This window comes from Ovis canadensis, chromosome 1, assembly GCF_042477335.2.
Source record: "Ovis canadensis isolate MfBH-ARS-UI-01 breed Bighorn chromosome 1, ARS-UI_OviCan_v2, whole genome shotgun sequence".
Classification (NCBI taxonomy): Eukaryota; Metazoa; Chordata; class Mammalia; order Artiodactyla; family Bovidae; genus Ovis; species Ovis canadensis.
The window spans coordinates 165,028,794-165,042,968 of NC_091245.1; the positions used below are offsets into that span (position 1 = coordinate 165,028,794).

The 14,175-nt window shown below is 37.9% G+C and overlaps 2 protein-coding genes across 2 annotated transcripts in view; one reads left to right on the forward strand and one right to left on the reverse strand.

Annotated features, from left to right (window-relative positions):
* Positions 1-14,175, forward strand: part of EPHA6 (EPH receptor A6) — a 975,318-nt gene that overhangs the window by 721,687 nt on the left and 239,456 nt on the right. Inside the window, exon 12 of the mRNA XM_069550620.1 lies at positions 7,280-7,465. Within this exon, the coding sequence (XP_069406721.1) occupies positions 7,280-7,465 (186 nt within the window). The remainder of the gene's footprint in view (positions 1-7,279; positions 7,466-14,175) is intronic.
* LOC138434394 (ras-related protein R-Ras2) lies at positions 7,736-10,083 on the reverse strand. Its single transcript, XM_069579053.1, has one exon. It carries the CDS (start codon positions 9,793-9,795, stop codon positions 9,181-9,183), a length of 615 nt encoding a protein of 204 aa, XP_069435154.1. The 5' UTR covers positions 9,796-10,083; the 3' UTR covers positions 7,736-9,180.

Here is a 14,175-nt window from a genome sequence, read left to right on the forward strand (position 1 = left end):
CAACATATAGCCTTGATATACTCCTTTCCCAATTTTGAACCAGTTCATTTATTCATGTCTGGTTCTAACTGTTGCTTCTTAGCCTGCGTACAGGTTTTGCAGGAGGCAGGTAAGGTGATCTGGTATTCTCATCTCTTTAAGACTTTTCCACAGTTTGTTGTGATCCAAAATTTAGTGTAGCCAGTGAAGCAGCAGTATTTGGTTGGTGCAAAAGTAATTTCAGTTTCAGACCCTGAATTTGAAATCATCTCAACTAGGCCCAGACACATCTTTATTAACCAAAATAGGAACCATGAAAAGCATGCACTTTCTGCCTCCTGCTGGTTGTGGAAGCACAACCAGTGCTTCAAAAGTTGAACGAATTGGACTACGAAGTCTTGCCTCAACCACCATATTCACTTGACCTCTCGCCAACTGAATACCACTTCTTTAAGCATTTGACACCTTTTTTCAGGGGAAATGCTTCCACAACCAGCAGGAGGCAGAAAATGCTTTCCAAGAAGTCACTGAGTCCTGAAGCATGGATTTTTATGCTGCAAGAACAAATGAACTTATTTCTCATTGTCAAAATTGTGTTGATTGTAATGGTTCCTATTTTGATTAATAAAGATGTGTCTGGGCCTAGTTAAGATAATTTCACATTCAGAGTCTGAAACTGAATTTACTTAGTCACCTTCCAATGACTGGCCACTATGCTCCTCATCTTCAAGGCTCCTATCTCCTTTGCAAAACTTCTTGAACCACCACTGCACTGTACATTCGTTAGCAGTTCCTGGGCCAAATGCATTGCTGATGTTGCCAGTTGTCTCTGCTTCTTTTATGACCCATTTTGGACTCAAAAAAGAAAGAAATCACTCAAATTTGCTTTTTGTCTAACATCGTTTCCATAGTCTAAAATACATATAAAATAAATAACACATAATAAGTCATTAGCAAAAAAAAACATAAAGCAAGAAATATGCATTAAAATGATGTATAGCGTAGCTATATTTATTTAAGAATGTATTCCAATATCAAATGACAAATTTCAACAATGCAAAACCACAATTACTACCAACCTAATAGAGCTGAAGAATTGATGCTTTTGAACTGTGGTGTTGGAAAAGACTCTTGAGAGTCCCTTGGACAGCAAGGAGATCCAACAAGTCCATCTGAAGGATAATCAGTCCTGAATATTCATTGGAAGGACTGATGCTGAAGCTGAAACTCCAATACTTTGGTCACCTGATGTAAAAAACTGACTCATATAAAAAGACCCTGATGCTGGGAAAGATTGAAGCTGGGAGGAGAAGGGGGCAACAGAGGATGAGATAGTTGGATGGCATCACCGACTCAACGGACATGAGTTTGAGTAAACTCCAGGAGTTGGTGATGGACAAAGAGGACTGGCATGCTGCAATCCATGGGGTCGCAGAGTCGGACACGACTGAGTGACTGAACTGAACTAAATAGATATTTTTTCAAAAGTTCATTTGGGTTTTTTCATAATATGTTGTGAAAAACCTGTGGAAACTTTTTGGCCAACCGAATAATTGGTAGAGAAGTAGCAATCACTCATTTTAGCCATGAGAGTAGGAGATGTTTAGTATTTTGGGCAATATGACCTTGTGTTTTTTTCTGTGCTTAGGCAAAATGATGCATTAGCCTTGCTCAGTCTCATTATATTGTGTCTCAGAGTAACCTTGATGAAGTTGGAAGGATGTCTGATAGGAGAATAACAGCCCAGCTCTGAGAATGAGGCTGGCTTCTTATTGCAGAGCTGCTATTTTTTTTTTTTCTTTCTTATTTGGAGGGACCTGATATGGGTGGGGAAGATCCCCTGGAGGAGGAAATAACAACTCAGTCCAGTATTCTTGCCTGAAAAATCCCATGAACAGAGGAACCTGATAGGCTACAGTCCATGAGGTCACAAAGCATAGGATGCAACTGAGCATGTATGCATGATATTTGGGAGATTAAATCAGATGAGTTAATCAGAAAAAATTTTCTGAGGAGGGGAAAGCTTGGCATTTACTGCTTATATGTAGCCATCACATAGAGAAGAACTGAGGAGAATGGAGACAAGGGGAAAAGGGGGAGAAATTGTGGAAGGCATTCCTATCAGAGGGAAACAGCAAGTGTGAAGAAACATCTCATTATACCTGAGAGGTAATGTTAGAAAAAAATACATCAGAACTGTGACTCTTTGTTCCAGTGATTCTCAAGGGGTTGGAGGTAAGGGAGTTCCAGAATCTCAAAACAGGCGGAGTAAAATCTCAGAAAGTCTCCAGGGGATGGTGATATGACAGTTCTCCAAGACAGATTGTCCCTTGTTGACTCTATCCTCCTCCACAGTTTTAGTTAGACCATCTAGGCTTTATGTGGAAAATTCAATTGATAATTGATCATTTAGTTTGGCCCTATATATCATACAATAAAATTACTTGTCCAGAAAGGTTTTACCACCATCCAGGGAAATAGATGGGATTGTTAGCAAATGCATGGGCTGTCAGTGGCAGATCAATTATCCTAGATATATTTTTCTTTACTCTCTTGAAACTAGATAGACTGTAGTGATTTTTACAATACTTCTAATATACAGAGTGTTTAAGTGAGGTCTCTACTTCCATTTTGTAGTGAAGAATTCCTAATAATATGGTTTTATCATTCCATCTACCTGTGCATATCCAGTTGATGTGTTTGAACACTATTTAATAGTGAGTTTGAAGACATCATTATTAACAAATGCAAATTTAGCATACTAACACAAAATATATTTACCATGATAAGTATGCCCAACAGCAGAGAATGTTAATTATAACCATTCACTCTGAAGCCAGATTTCCTGGGTTCAAATTACAGCTCTACCGCTTTGTAGTTATGTTACCATGAACAAGTTACTTAGTTTATATGCCTCAGTTTCTTCTATAATGTGAAGATAATAATGGTACCCACCTCAAAGGTTTGTTGTCAAAATTAAAATATATTTGAAGTTTTTAGACTGCCTCACTCATGATAAGGGTTTCATAAGTGCTAGCTCTGTGGTAATGATGATGACATTGTATTTATAAAAGAAAAAAGTATTTAACAACATATTTCTATACTTTATGTGTTAATTATGAACTAACCAGTATATATAAAAGTTCACAGATCTTATTAAGGAATGAATCATTTTCCCTGTGATAATATATAGGGCCTCTACTCTTGCTTTAAGAGAAATCATAGAATGGATTAGTTTTGGGCAATATCTTAAAATATGCTTTTAATTTACAATATTTTTTCCTCTTTGACTTATTTGTCTGATTCATCCAGGCCTACCACAAATAATGGTTTTATTACATTCTATAATTGAATGTTTTGGGCTTTGCCTTAAGAATGCATTAGGAGTCTCAGCTCTTTAATTGAGGCAGCCATATTTAGTGTCACTGAAATAAGTGTGATAACAGCTTGATCACGCGAAGCTTGACGTGAAGAAAATAACCTGCATTGTGTTAATAAGATATTTGAATTTCAGACAACAGAAGACCAAAGAAAATTGCCACTCTGCCTGTCTTGATAAAATACCAACAGAGCTTGCTATTCATTTCAGTATATGCAAAAGTTTATTTGAATTACTGTGAAATGTTAACAGAAAATCACTTGCAGTCTGGGCTTATGGCAGGTGAGAGGTATTAAAATATTGTTGAATGTTTATATATACTAACAAGTTTATTAATCAAAATAAAAGGAAGAAGAAAACCATATTTGTTTGTCCTTCGTATTCATTAAAACAAACCAGAGTGATCTGAGGAGAAATTTCAAGTATTTTAGTAGACCTGGATATATCAGACATTAATTTAAACACATACTTTTACTCTGAAAGTTCACAGCCTCAATAGAAAAGTGTAGAAAATTTCTATCAATAACCAATCTTTTATGTCCAAGAGAAAATCTTTTAAAAATTAAAAACATTATTACAAACAAAACTGGGAATTACGGCTTCTTTTTCCTGTGAACATGCACACATGCGCTCAGTCATGTCCAGCTCTTTGCGACTGCCAGGCGCCTCTGTCCATAGAATTCCCCTAAGAATAATGAAATTTCCAGCTAAGAATACTGCAGTGGGTTGCCATTTCCTTCTTCAGGGGATCTTCCAAATTGAGGGACTGAAGCCATGTGTCTTGTGTCTTTGGCATTGACAGGTGGATTCTTTACCACTGGCACCACCTGGGAAGCCCCAGTGAACATAAAGAATATTTAACTTCCAACGTGTTGAGAGCATCATTAAGTAAAACAAACCCGCAAACAAAACCATTCTTGTTTTAATGTCAAATTATGTAAGATTTACCCAATATCACTTGCACTGAATTTAGGGACCACATTCTAGTCAGTTTTTTGTTTGCTTATTAATTTATTTTTCATAGATATAAAAAATTCTTGCTAGACTGCTTTTGACTTCTAATGAACATGTTTGCACATAATTTAGGAAGCAAAGTTTTGGCTTTTCCTTTTCAGTTTTTCACTTAGAAAAAATCTTAGCATCTATACCTAAAGATAGTTAATATTCATGAATAGTCAATGTTCAGTTGACTGTAATGAATTGGTCCAAAGAAAATATGGATAACTGAAATCTATGGTGCTGTAAAAATTAAATTTTTTCCTCTACACTTAAACTTACATAGCATCAAGCTCCTGTCCAGAACTGCTAGCTAATAAACCAACTGAAGATATTTTAATTTTCATTTTTAACCTTTCCTTTCATTTTCTTTCACCTTTAAAATTTATATAACTTAAATCACATGAATAATACTTTACAGTTTATAAACACTTTTACATATATTGCTAGTTTTGATCTTTTCAGTTTCCTTATGGAGAAGGGACATTTATAGAATTACAGGTTTTATTATATTTACTTTATAGATAGATAAACTGTTGATCAAACATCATACTCTTTGTTAATACAGGGAATTGGTCATAGAAAAATGGTCTGGAATGTCAAGCTTTATTGAATTTATTGCATTGCATGAGAAAGCCTCTGACCTCCCTTCCCACAATAACTCCTGTAGTCAGCCTTGTCTCCTGCCGCCCTGTATCCATATCACTGTTTACTGTTTCTGATCTTTGAATCTTTGTCTTCATTTCCCTCTCTCCATATACCCCTGTCTGAAATTTGGCTGCTTTTCTTTTTTTTTTTTTTAAATTTTAGTTTTTTATTTTTTAAATTTTAAAATCTTTAATTCTTACATGCATTCCCAAACATGAACCCCCCTCCCACCTCCCTCCCCATAACATCTTTCTGGGTCATCCCCATGCACCAGCCCCAAGCATGCTGCATCCTGCGTCAGACATAGACTGGCGATTCAATTCACATGATAGTATACATGTTAGAATGTCATTCTCCCAAATCATCCCACCCTCTCCCTCTCCCTCTGAGTCCAAAAGTCCGTTATACACATCTGTGTCTCTTTCCCTGTCTTGCATACAGGGTCGTCATTGCCATCTTCCTAAATTCCATATATATGTGTTAGTATACTGTATTGGTGTTTTTCTTTCTGGCTTACTTCACTCTGTATAATCGGCTCCAGTTTCATCCATCTCATCAGAACTGATTCAAATGAATTCTTTTTAATGGCTGAGTAATACTCCATTGTGTATATGTACCACAGCTTTCTTATCCATTCATCTGCTGATGGACATCTAGGTTGTTTCCATGTCCTGGCTATTATAAACAGTGCTGCGATGAACATTGGGGTACATGTGTCTCTTTCAATTCTGGTTTCCTCGGTGTGTATGCCCAGCAGTGGGATTGCTGGGTCATAAGGTAGTTCTATTTGCAATTTTTTAAGGAATCTCCACACTGTTCTCCATAGTGGCTGTACTAGTTTGCATTCCCACCAACAGTGTAGGAGGGTTCCCTTTTCTCCACACCCTCTCCAGCATTTATTGCTTGCAGATTTTTGGATCGCAGCCATTCTGACTGGTGTGAAGTGGTACCTCATTGTGGTTTTGATTTGCATTTCTCTAATAATGAGTGATGTTGAGCATCTTTTCATGTGTTTGTTAGCCATCCGTATGTCTTCTTTGGAGAAATGTCTATTTAGTTCTTTGGCCCATTTTTTGATTGGGTCGTTTATTTTTCTGGAATTGAGCTGCATAAGTTGCTTGTATATTTTTGAGATTAGTTGTTTGTCAGTTGCTTCATTTGCTATGATTTTCTCCCATTCAGAAGGCTGTCTTTTCACCTTGCTTATATTTTCCTTTGTTGTGCAGAAGCTTTTAATTTTAATTAGATCCCATTTGTTTATTTTTGCTTTTATTTCCAGAATTCTGGGAGGTGGATCATAGAGGATCCTGCTGTGATTTATGTCTGAGAGTGTTTTGCCTATGTTCACCTCTAGGAGTTTTATAGTTTCTGATCTTACATTTAGATCTTTAATCCATTTTGAGTTTATTTTTGTGTGCGGTGTACAAATCCTACCAATCAGTCAAGGTCCAGCAAAAGTTCCATCTCCTTGAACAAGTCTTCCAGCTCCTATTGTTCTTACTGAAATAATACAGCATTTGTGAGCATTGGTTCTTAGGTTCCCAAGTGTTTCATTATTCAGTGTTTCATCTAAATTCTCCTAACAGATTATAAGCTGCAAAGAACAGACATCAACTCTTATATATCTTTGAAACGGAATTCATGGTAAATATTTGTCTGTTTTTTTAATCTGTCCATTGGAGCCATTGCTGAACTATAGATGATCTTACTGCACTTATATTCAAACCATGCGATGTACAATTTAGCCTCTATAGTCACTCATTATAGTTGAGTTCAGTGTGATTTTTTCAATATGTATGTATGCCAGTTGACCCTAGCATTGATTTCTAATAGCAGTAAAGCCCAGACATATGGCTTGTGGAATCAAATCAACTACATATGCCTGAAGGATTCTCTGAATAGAGCAAGCATTTGGCCCATATATCAGTATTGAGAACAGGAACAGGAAATGTTATGCAGTGATTGCTTTTCTAGAGAATTACATTAGCATCACGCATTCTTCTAGTCATAATTTCTCAGCAGATCAGGGCTATCTATCAATGGTACTTCCTGTGGTACAGCATATGAAAATGCATTCCATTATTCATTATAAATGGTGCTGATCAGGCATATGTCATTACAAATTAAATTTTTAAAGAAGAGATCTCTATGTAAAAATGGCACACTTGAGAGTCACTATTTTAAAAAAACATGAACGTGGTACTTTGTGGCAATTTGGTTTTTCTGGAATATAAGTATTCTGTTGAAAGAAAGAACTACTTTTGTTCATATTTTCAGGTGAATTTGGAGAAGTCTGTAGTGGGCGTTTGAAAACACCAGGGAAAAGAGAGATCCCAGTTGCCATCAAAACTTTGAAAGGTGGCCACATGGATCGGCAAAGAAGAGATTTCTTAAGAGAAGCAAGTATCATGGGTCAGTTTGACCATCCAAACATCATTCGCTTAGAAGGTGTTGTCACAAAAAGTAAGTACTGATTTTCTTTTATACATCTATCTCAATTATTTTAAAAAAATGTTTAATAGCAATATCACAGCTATTACAAGGATAACTCAGTTCAGATGTCATGTTCAGATATCACCCCTCAGAGTCTTGGTATTAGGCTATGACAATATCAGAGTTTGCATTGGTTGCCAAACAGCTTTGAAATGCTTTTTATTACCTGTGAAGCATTTGCTAATTTAGCTTGAAGTAATATATCAAGGTAAAGGGTTATATATGTTTTTCTAATTTCTTTTTTTTTTTTTTTTTTTTTTTTTTTTTTGTGATAACAGATCAATTTTAATTCTAGCACCTGAAGCTATACAAGGGTACGCTTTATAAACTTCATGAAACTGTTGTACACATTCAATAAAGTGACAACTGTGCAATACCACTTAGTATCTCAAAATCAGGAACAAACTTTTGAATTGTTTAAACACAATCCACAGAATTAAAAAACAAAGTCAGAAGTCAGCCACAGTTATACTACTTGTCAGTTAAAAGTTTTACCACTTACTACTTGATAGAACAGTCAATATCTAGTAGGGGATATTGGAAGTGATTTCAGATTCTCATCCTGTTGTACTCTATTGGGAAGGTTTCTTAAGTAGCTATGTGACTGGCCAGAGGTGGGTACAACCAGGACCAGAACAGCACGTAGGATTCTACCACAGTTTTTGTAGTTTTCACTTTTTTTTTTCTCTTTGTCAGTTAAAAGTGAACAGTGAGAATTAAATACTTATCTTTACATATACACAAGGTATGCTGTGAAAGCATATTTGCTTACAAACATATAAAAATACTTGTTAACTAGTTTGATAAGAAAATAATGTATAAAAGTATATAGCAAAACATTAATCATCTCTGACCCTGGAAAGATCAATTCCATATTTTATATTACAAACAAAAACAGTTTTAGTTTTTTGAATCCCTTATCCAGAAATACGTGAAAAGGAAGACAGACAGAAATTATTTATTTTTACTCTCAACATGGCTGTGAAAAAGTTAAATTAAAATACCAAGAACAGTGAAAGGCCTAAGTCCAGAATGAGTCCAAATATTTGGCCACACAGAATATTATCTTTAAGAGTAGGAGTAATAGCAAAGGCTTTACACGCAGTTTTTAACCTATAAATACAATAGGCATTTTGGTATTTTGGCCACTGGAAAACAAAGGCTATAGCATCAGGAAAGATCTGAGATGTCTCACGTTTGTGGATTCAATTCAGTGTATTTAAGGTTAACTAAAGTTGACATCAAAATTTTTAGAGATAGGCAAAAATTCACATTTTAAAAAACTCCCTATGTTTCTATTTAGAGTAACAGTAGGCAATATGATTCCAGAAGTTAAAAGTTATTTCACAACCCATGACTTCAGCTTGGCAAACAGCTTAGATTCCAAAACTGATTCATCCCTATTAAAAGTAAGCTTTAAAAAACAGAATGTGTCTGTGTATACAGATATACATTTTAAAGGAATCAGATAATTATTTGAAGCAGCCTTAGTGTTTCCATTAAATCTGTCTTGAAATGACCATTGGATTAGCTTCATGGAAAGGATTAGCCAGCTTCTTGGTCTAAGGCTACCACGGTGATCATTTATCTAAGGCTAGAAAGGTACCAACGTGATGTAAACTGTAAGGAGAGGAGGAGAAGATGAGGGCTTTTCTGGCAGTTGGTAGCTAAAATTCAAGGGATTCTTAGAAAATGACACAATGGCAGCCTTTCTTGTCTTTTTCTTTCCGTGTTGGTTCTGGTGAAGGAGGACATTCCTGCTCTTGAAATTTCCTTATAACCCGGACAAGTTCATGGAAAGCTTGATCTACATTCATCCTAATCTTTGCTGACGCCTCCATGTATGTTACCTTAAGCTGCCGTGCTAACTGCTGTCCTTCTTCCTGTGTTACCTGTCTCTGATGATCCAGATCTGCTTTATTACCAATTAAAATCATTGGAAACTCATCACGATCCTTTACTCTGAGAATCTGTCTTTGAAACTTATAGATTTCTTCAAAACTGCCTCTATCTGTGACTGAAAAGACCAAAAGGAAACCCTCGCCAGTTCTCATATACTGTTCTCTCATAGCTCCAAATTCCTCTTGTCCCGCTGTATCCAGAATGTCTAGACGGGCCGCCCGGTCATCTATCACGCACTGCTTTGTGTAGGAATCCTCGATGGTTGGATCATAATCCGTTACAAAATAAGACTGGATGAACTGGATGGTGAGCGCCGATTTGCCCACGCCGCCTCCGCCGACCACCACTAGCCGGTACTTCTCCTGGCCGGAGCCGTCCCGCCAGCCGGCCGCGGCCATGGGGACGCCGCCGAGCCCAGCCCGGCCACGCCGAGCCGCCGCCCGCCTTAGGCCCGGCTCCGGGGACGTGTGCGGCCGGCGGGCTGCGGGCGAGCGGCCGGGCGGGGGTCCCGAGCGCCGGGAGCTGCTGGAGGGCTGGTCAGGACGGCACCGCGGCGCCTGGGCTGGTCGGGTCCCGCCCGAAGCGCGGAGAAGCTAGGGGACCGCAACGGCGAGGAGCTGCGGCGGCCGGGGGGCGCGCTCCTCCACACGACTTCGCAGCGCCTGGCGAACGCAGCCTCCAGCGCCGCTACCTGTTTTTCTAATTTCTATAAGCAATTTACTTCCTCTAAAACTGCATAAATTTAAATATAGGAGAAGCATTTAAAATACTTGGGGTCATTAAGTTAGTTCTATTTGGAAATAGATGTCATATACAAATATAGAATGCATTATCTAAAGTAAAGCTTTTAAATAAAACGTTCTTTATGCAACCCATCTTTATAAATGCCATTAGAACTATATTATTTTAATTTATACAAAATCAAAAAATGAATTACAGTTTCTGAAATAAAAATCCTGTTTTTACAGAAATAAGATCAAAAACCATTCCTTTGGGAAAAAAAATTTCTTAAAAATCCCAAATTAATCATATACTCCAAGAAACAGATTGCAATATATCCACTTTTATTTGAATAATGACAAGATGTCAAGCTTGATATTTCTCCTTATTTTATTCACTAATGAGTTATAATATATAAAACTCAATACAGAATGACATAAAAAACTCTTAAAAATTATTGAAATCTTTGAGAGGCATTTTTCTTTCATAAAACTGAATTTTTTTAAACTATGTAAATGAAATTGAAATTTCATGTTATATTTGGAGGAAGAAAGGTGTAAAAGCTTACTGAAAACATGTAACTGTGCCTGGAACTCAAAAGTCCTTTTCACAGGCCTTGGCTAACATGCTACCCAAGGAGAGCAGGTTGCTGATAGCCATGGTAGCTTGGAGGACACTAAAGAATGCTTTTGATTTCAACTGTTGCCGTGGTCTAAATTCTTAGTGGCCTTACTAGAACCTTCCAGTATTCATGCCCTTGTGTTGTTCTCTTCCGCATTGATTCTGGGCTTGTTCGTGTGGCTAGCCTCGGCCTGTGGTACATTAACAAGTGTGATGCAAGTGGAAGCATCTTACATGTCTGTCCAGTGGAGCTTGTCCTTTGGAAACACTCTGACACATGACTCAATCTCAAGGGCTAAGCAAAGCCAGTCCATATGGAGGGGCCACATGCAGCAGACTGCAAGGATGAACACTGAGGCATTTTAGTCACAAGAGCTCCCAGCAGGTAGTCCTGAGTGGCAGGTTTGTGAAGAACCGTCTCAGACATTGCAGTCCCTACTACAACCACCAGATGGCTGCAGTTGCAACTGATATTTTGTGGAGCAAAGGAATCACCTAGTTTAATCCAGTCAACCTATAAAATCATGAGAGTTAATAAAATGGCTCTTTTAATTTTCTCATTTTGGGTAGTTTATTACACAGCAATGTATAACCAAACCAAATACCAGTTAGAATTCCACTCCTGCCACTGAAGATTTGTACAGTGTATGGATGTGAGAGTTGGACTGTGAAGAAAGCTGAGCACCAAAGAATTGATGCTTTCGAACTGTGGTGTTGGAGAAGACTCTTGAGAGTCCTTTGGACTGCAAGGAGATCCAACCAGTCCATTCGGAAGGAGATCAGCCCTGGGATTTCTTTGGAAGGAATGATGCTAAAGCTGAAACTCCACTACTTTGGCCACCTCATGTGAAGAGTTGACTCATTGGAAAAGACTGTGATTCTGGGAGGGATTGGGGGCAGGAGGAGAAGGGGACGACTGAGGATGAGATGGCTGGATGGCATCACTGACTCAATGGACGTGAATCTGAGTGAACTCCAGGAGTTGGTGATGGACAGGGAGGCCTGGCGTGCTGTAATTCATGGGGTCGCAAAGAGTCGGACACGACTGAGCGACTGAACTGAACTGAACTGAATATAATATTATATGTAATTTGGCCTTATGAAGTGGGAATCTTTTATTCTAAATCAACTGAATAGGTTTAATAGGATAATCTAAGGCACTTGTCTGCTAGTTTGAAATAATCAATTTATTTCACCAAAACATCCAAACAATTAGCCCAGTGATTGCTTTACACCTCTAACAATCTTGTATAAAGTTAAGACCAGTGACCTTTACATAGCCTAATTTGTATGATTCCTAAGTGAAGGTCCTTATTTCATATCAAGAAAAAGACAAGCAAATATATATATATATAAAGAAAGATAAAGAAAAGAAAGACTAATTGAGAAAGGATAGATTCAGTAGGCTTTTGAGTGGCAATAATCATTATAATTTTCGCTTGTAAGCATGAGACTCTGTGTGGGTCTGTGGCAGTGTGGTGATACTGAGGTGGATGGTGAAGATGCAGAAAGGAATAATTGCCGCAGAGAGAAGTGGGCATGTTTATACTGTTATCTTCTTGACTCAAATGCTATGGGATTTTTAGGAGAAAGACAATAAATAAATGAATGCCTCATTCCCATAAATACATGGTAATTGCTCCAAGATTGCCCTTAAGCAGCTAAGAGATAGCTAGCAATTAATGTTCCCTAAAGACTACCAATTGCATAAAAGATAATACTGACAAAGTTAAAGATGCAGCGTAGGTTTATATGGCCATGTTAGTAGTGTCCTGGGGTTCTGAGAAATAATGCACAGACTCTCAGTTGAAAGTAATGCAAAATTACAGATCAAAATCTTCATCAGATCCTTTTATAAATTCTTAATATGCATAATTTTTATCTTATATTAAGTTTTATCACTGAGGGATGCATATTATAAAGTTCTTGGGAACACTTTTGCTGTTTCATACTTGTACATATAACTACTTTTATACTTCAAAGTTAAATGATTAAAAGCTGTATTACATAAAGAAGTGTGCCTGATAAAAGCTGAACCTATTTGTTTGATACACATTATAATCTTTTAGCCTGCTAAGATGCAACTAATATAAAAAAGAGTTTAATCCAGTTAAATCATATGCTTAGCACATACTTTTGCTCCAAGAAGCAAATGGAAGCCATCAGTTAGAGCACAGACTTATTGCTATTAACACCATGGATAGTACCAGTTTATAAGAATTTATAACAGGTGATGTATACACCAGTGTCATTAACTGTATATCCAAAAGAGAAAGTTCTACCCTTCTATAAAAAGATAAGAATAGTGATTAAATAATCAGTCTTCAAAAGACTGGCCCTTCCATTTGAATTCATGATGATGTGGAAAACCAAAAGGAGAGAGAATGAAGCACCTACCCCCCAGCTTAGGTAATAGCTAAATGTAAATGTACAAACTGTATCTCAATTAAATCATAAATCCAGTGAGGAATAATAGAAGTCAATCAGCACATCAAACAGATTCCCAAACATAAATTTATTTCATCATGGGATGTTGCTACAGACTCTGGAACAGCATAGATGCTATAACAGAAAGTACTGGGCCTCCACAAACCATCTTTAAACATTCCAGAAAACTGTGGTGGTGGTTTAGTCACCAAGTCATGTCTAACTCGTGCAACCCCATGGACTGTAGCCAGCCAGGCTCCTCTGTCCATGGGATTCTCTAGACAAGGATACTGGAGTGGTTTGCAGTTTCCTTCTCCAGGGGATCTTCCCGACCCTGGGATCGAAACTGAGTCTCCTTCACTGCGGGCAGATTCTTTACTGACTGAGTAGACTCCTTCCAAGTAGTTTTGATGGGTCCACATGGATGTTAAATCAGAGAGTAGATTCAAGGTAGTCAAGTAGTAAATACACAAAACTGCTTCTCTGCTCCCAAAATTGCATTTTACTTGTCAAGTAATACATTCTCGAAGATTTTGACTATGACTGTTGCCCAGTATGATAGCTGCCTCCCCACCTTGTTGTATATTCTGCTACTAGACACTGGGTCTTGTACAAGTCACTCAATACCTTTCAGTTCAGTCCAGTTCAGTCGCTCAGTCATGTCCGACTCTTTGCGACCCCATGAATTACAGCACGCCAGGCCTCCCTGTCCATCACCAACTCCCAGGGTTCACTCAGACTCACGTCCATCGAGTCAGTGATGCCATCCAGCCATCTCATCCTATGTCATCCTCTTCTCCTCCTGCCCCCAATTCCTCCAAGCATCAGAATCTTTTCCAGTGAGTCAACTCTTCACATGAGGTGGCCAGAGTACTGGAGTTTCAGCTTTAGCATCAGTCCTTCCAAAGAACACCCAGGGCTGATCTCCTTTAGAATGGACTGGTTGGATGTCCTTGCAGTCCAAGGGACTCTCAAGAGTCTTCTCCAATACCACAGTTCAAAAGCATCAA

Bases quoted from the DNA above. Each gene is read 5' to 3' on its own strand.
- LOC138434394 (XM_069579053.1), bottom strand. From the start codon at position 9,795: ATGGCCGCGGCCGGCTGGCGGGACGGCTCCGGCCAGGAGAAGTACCGG.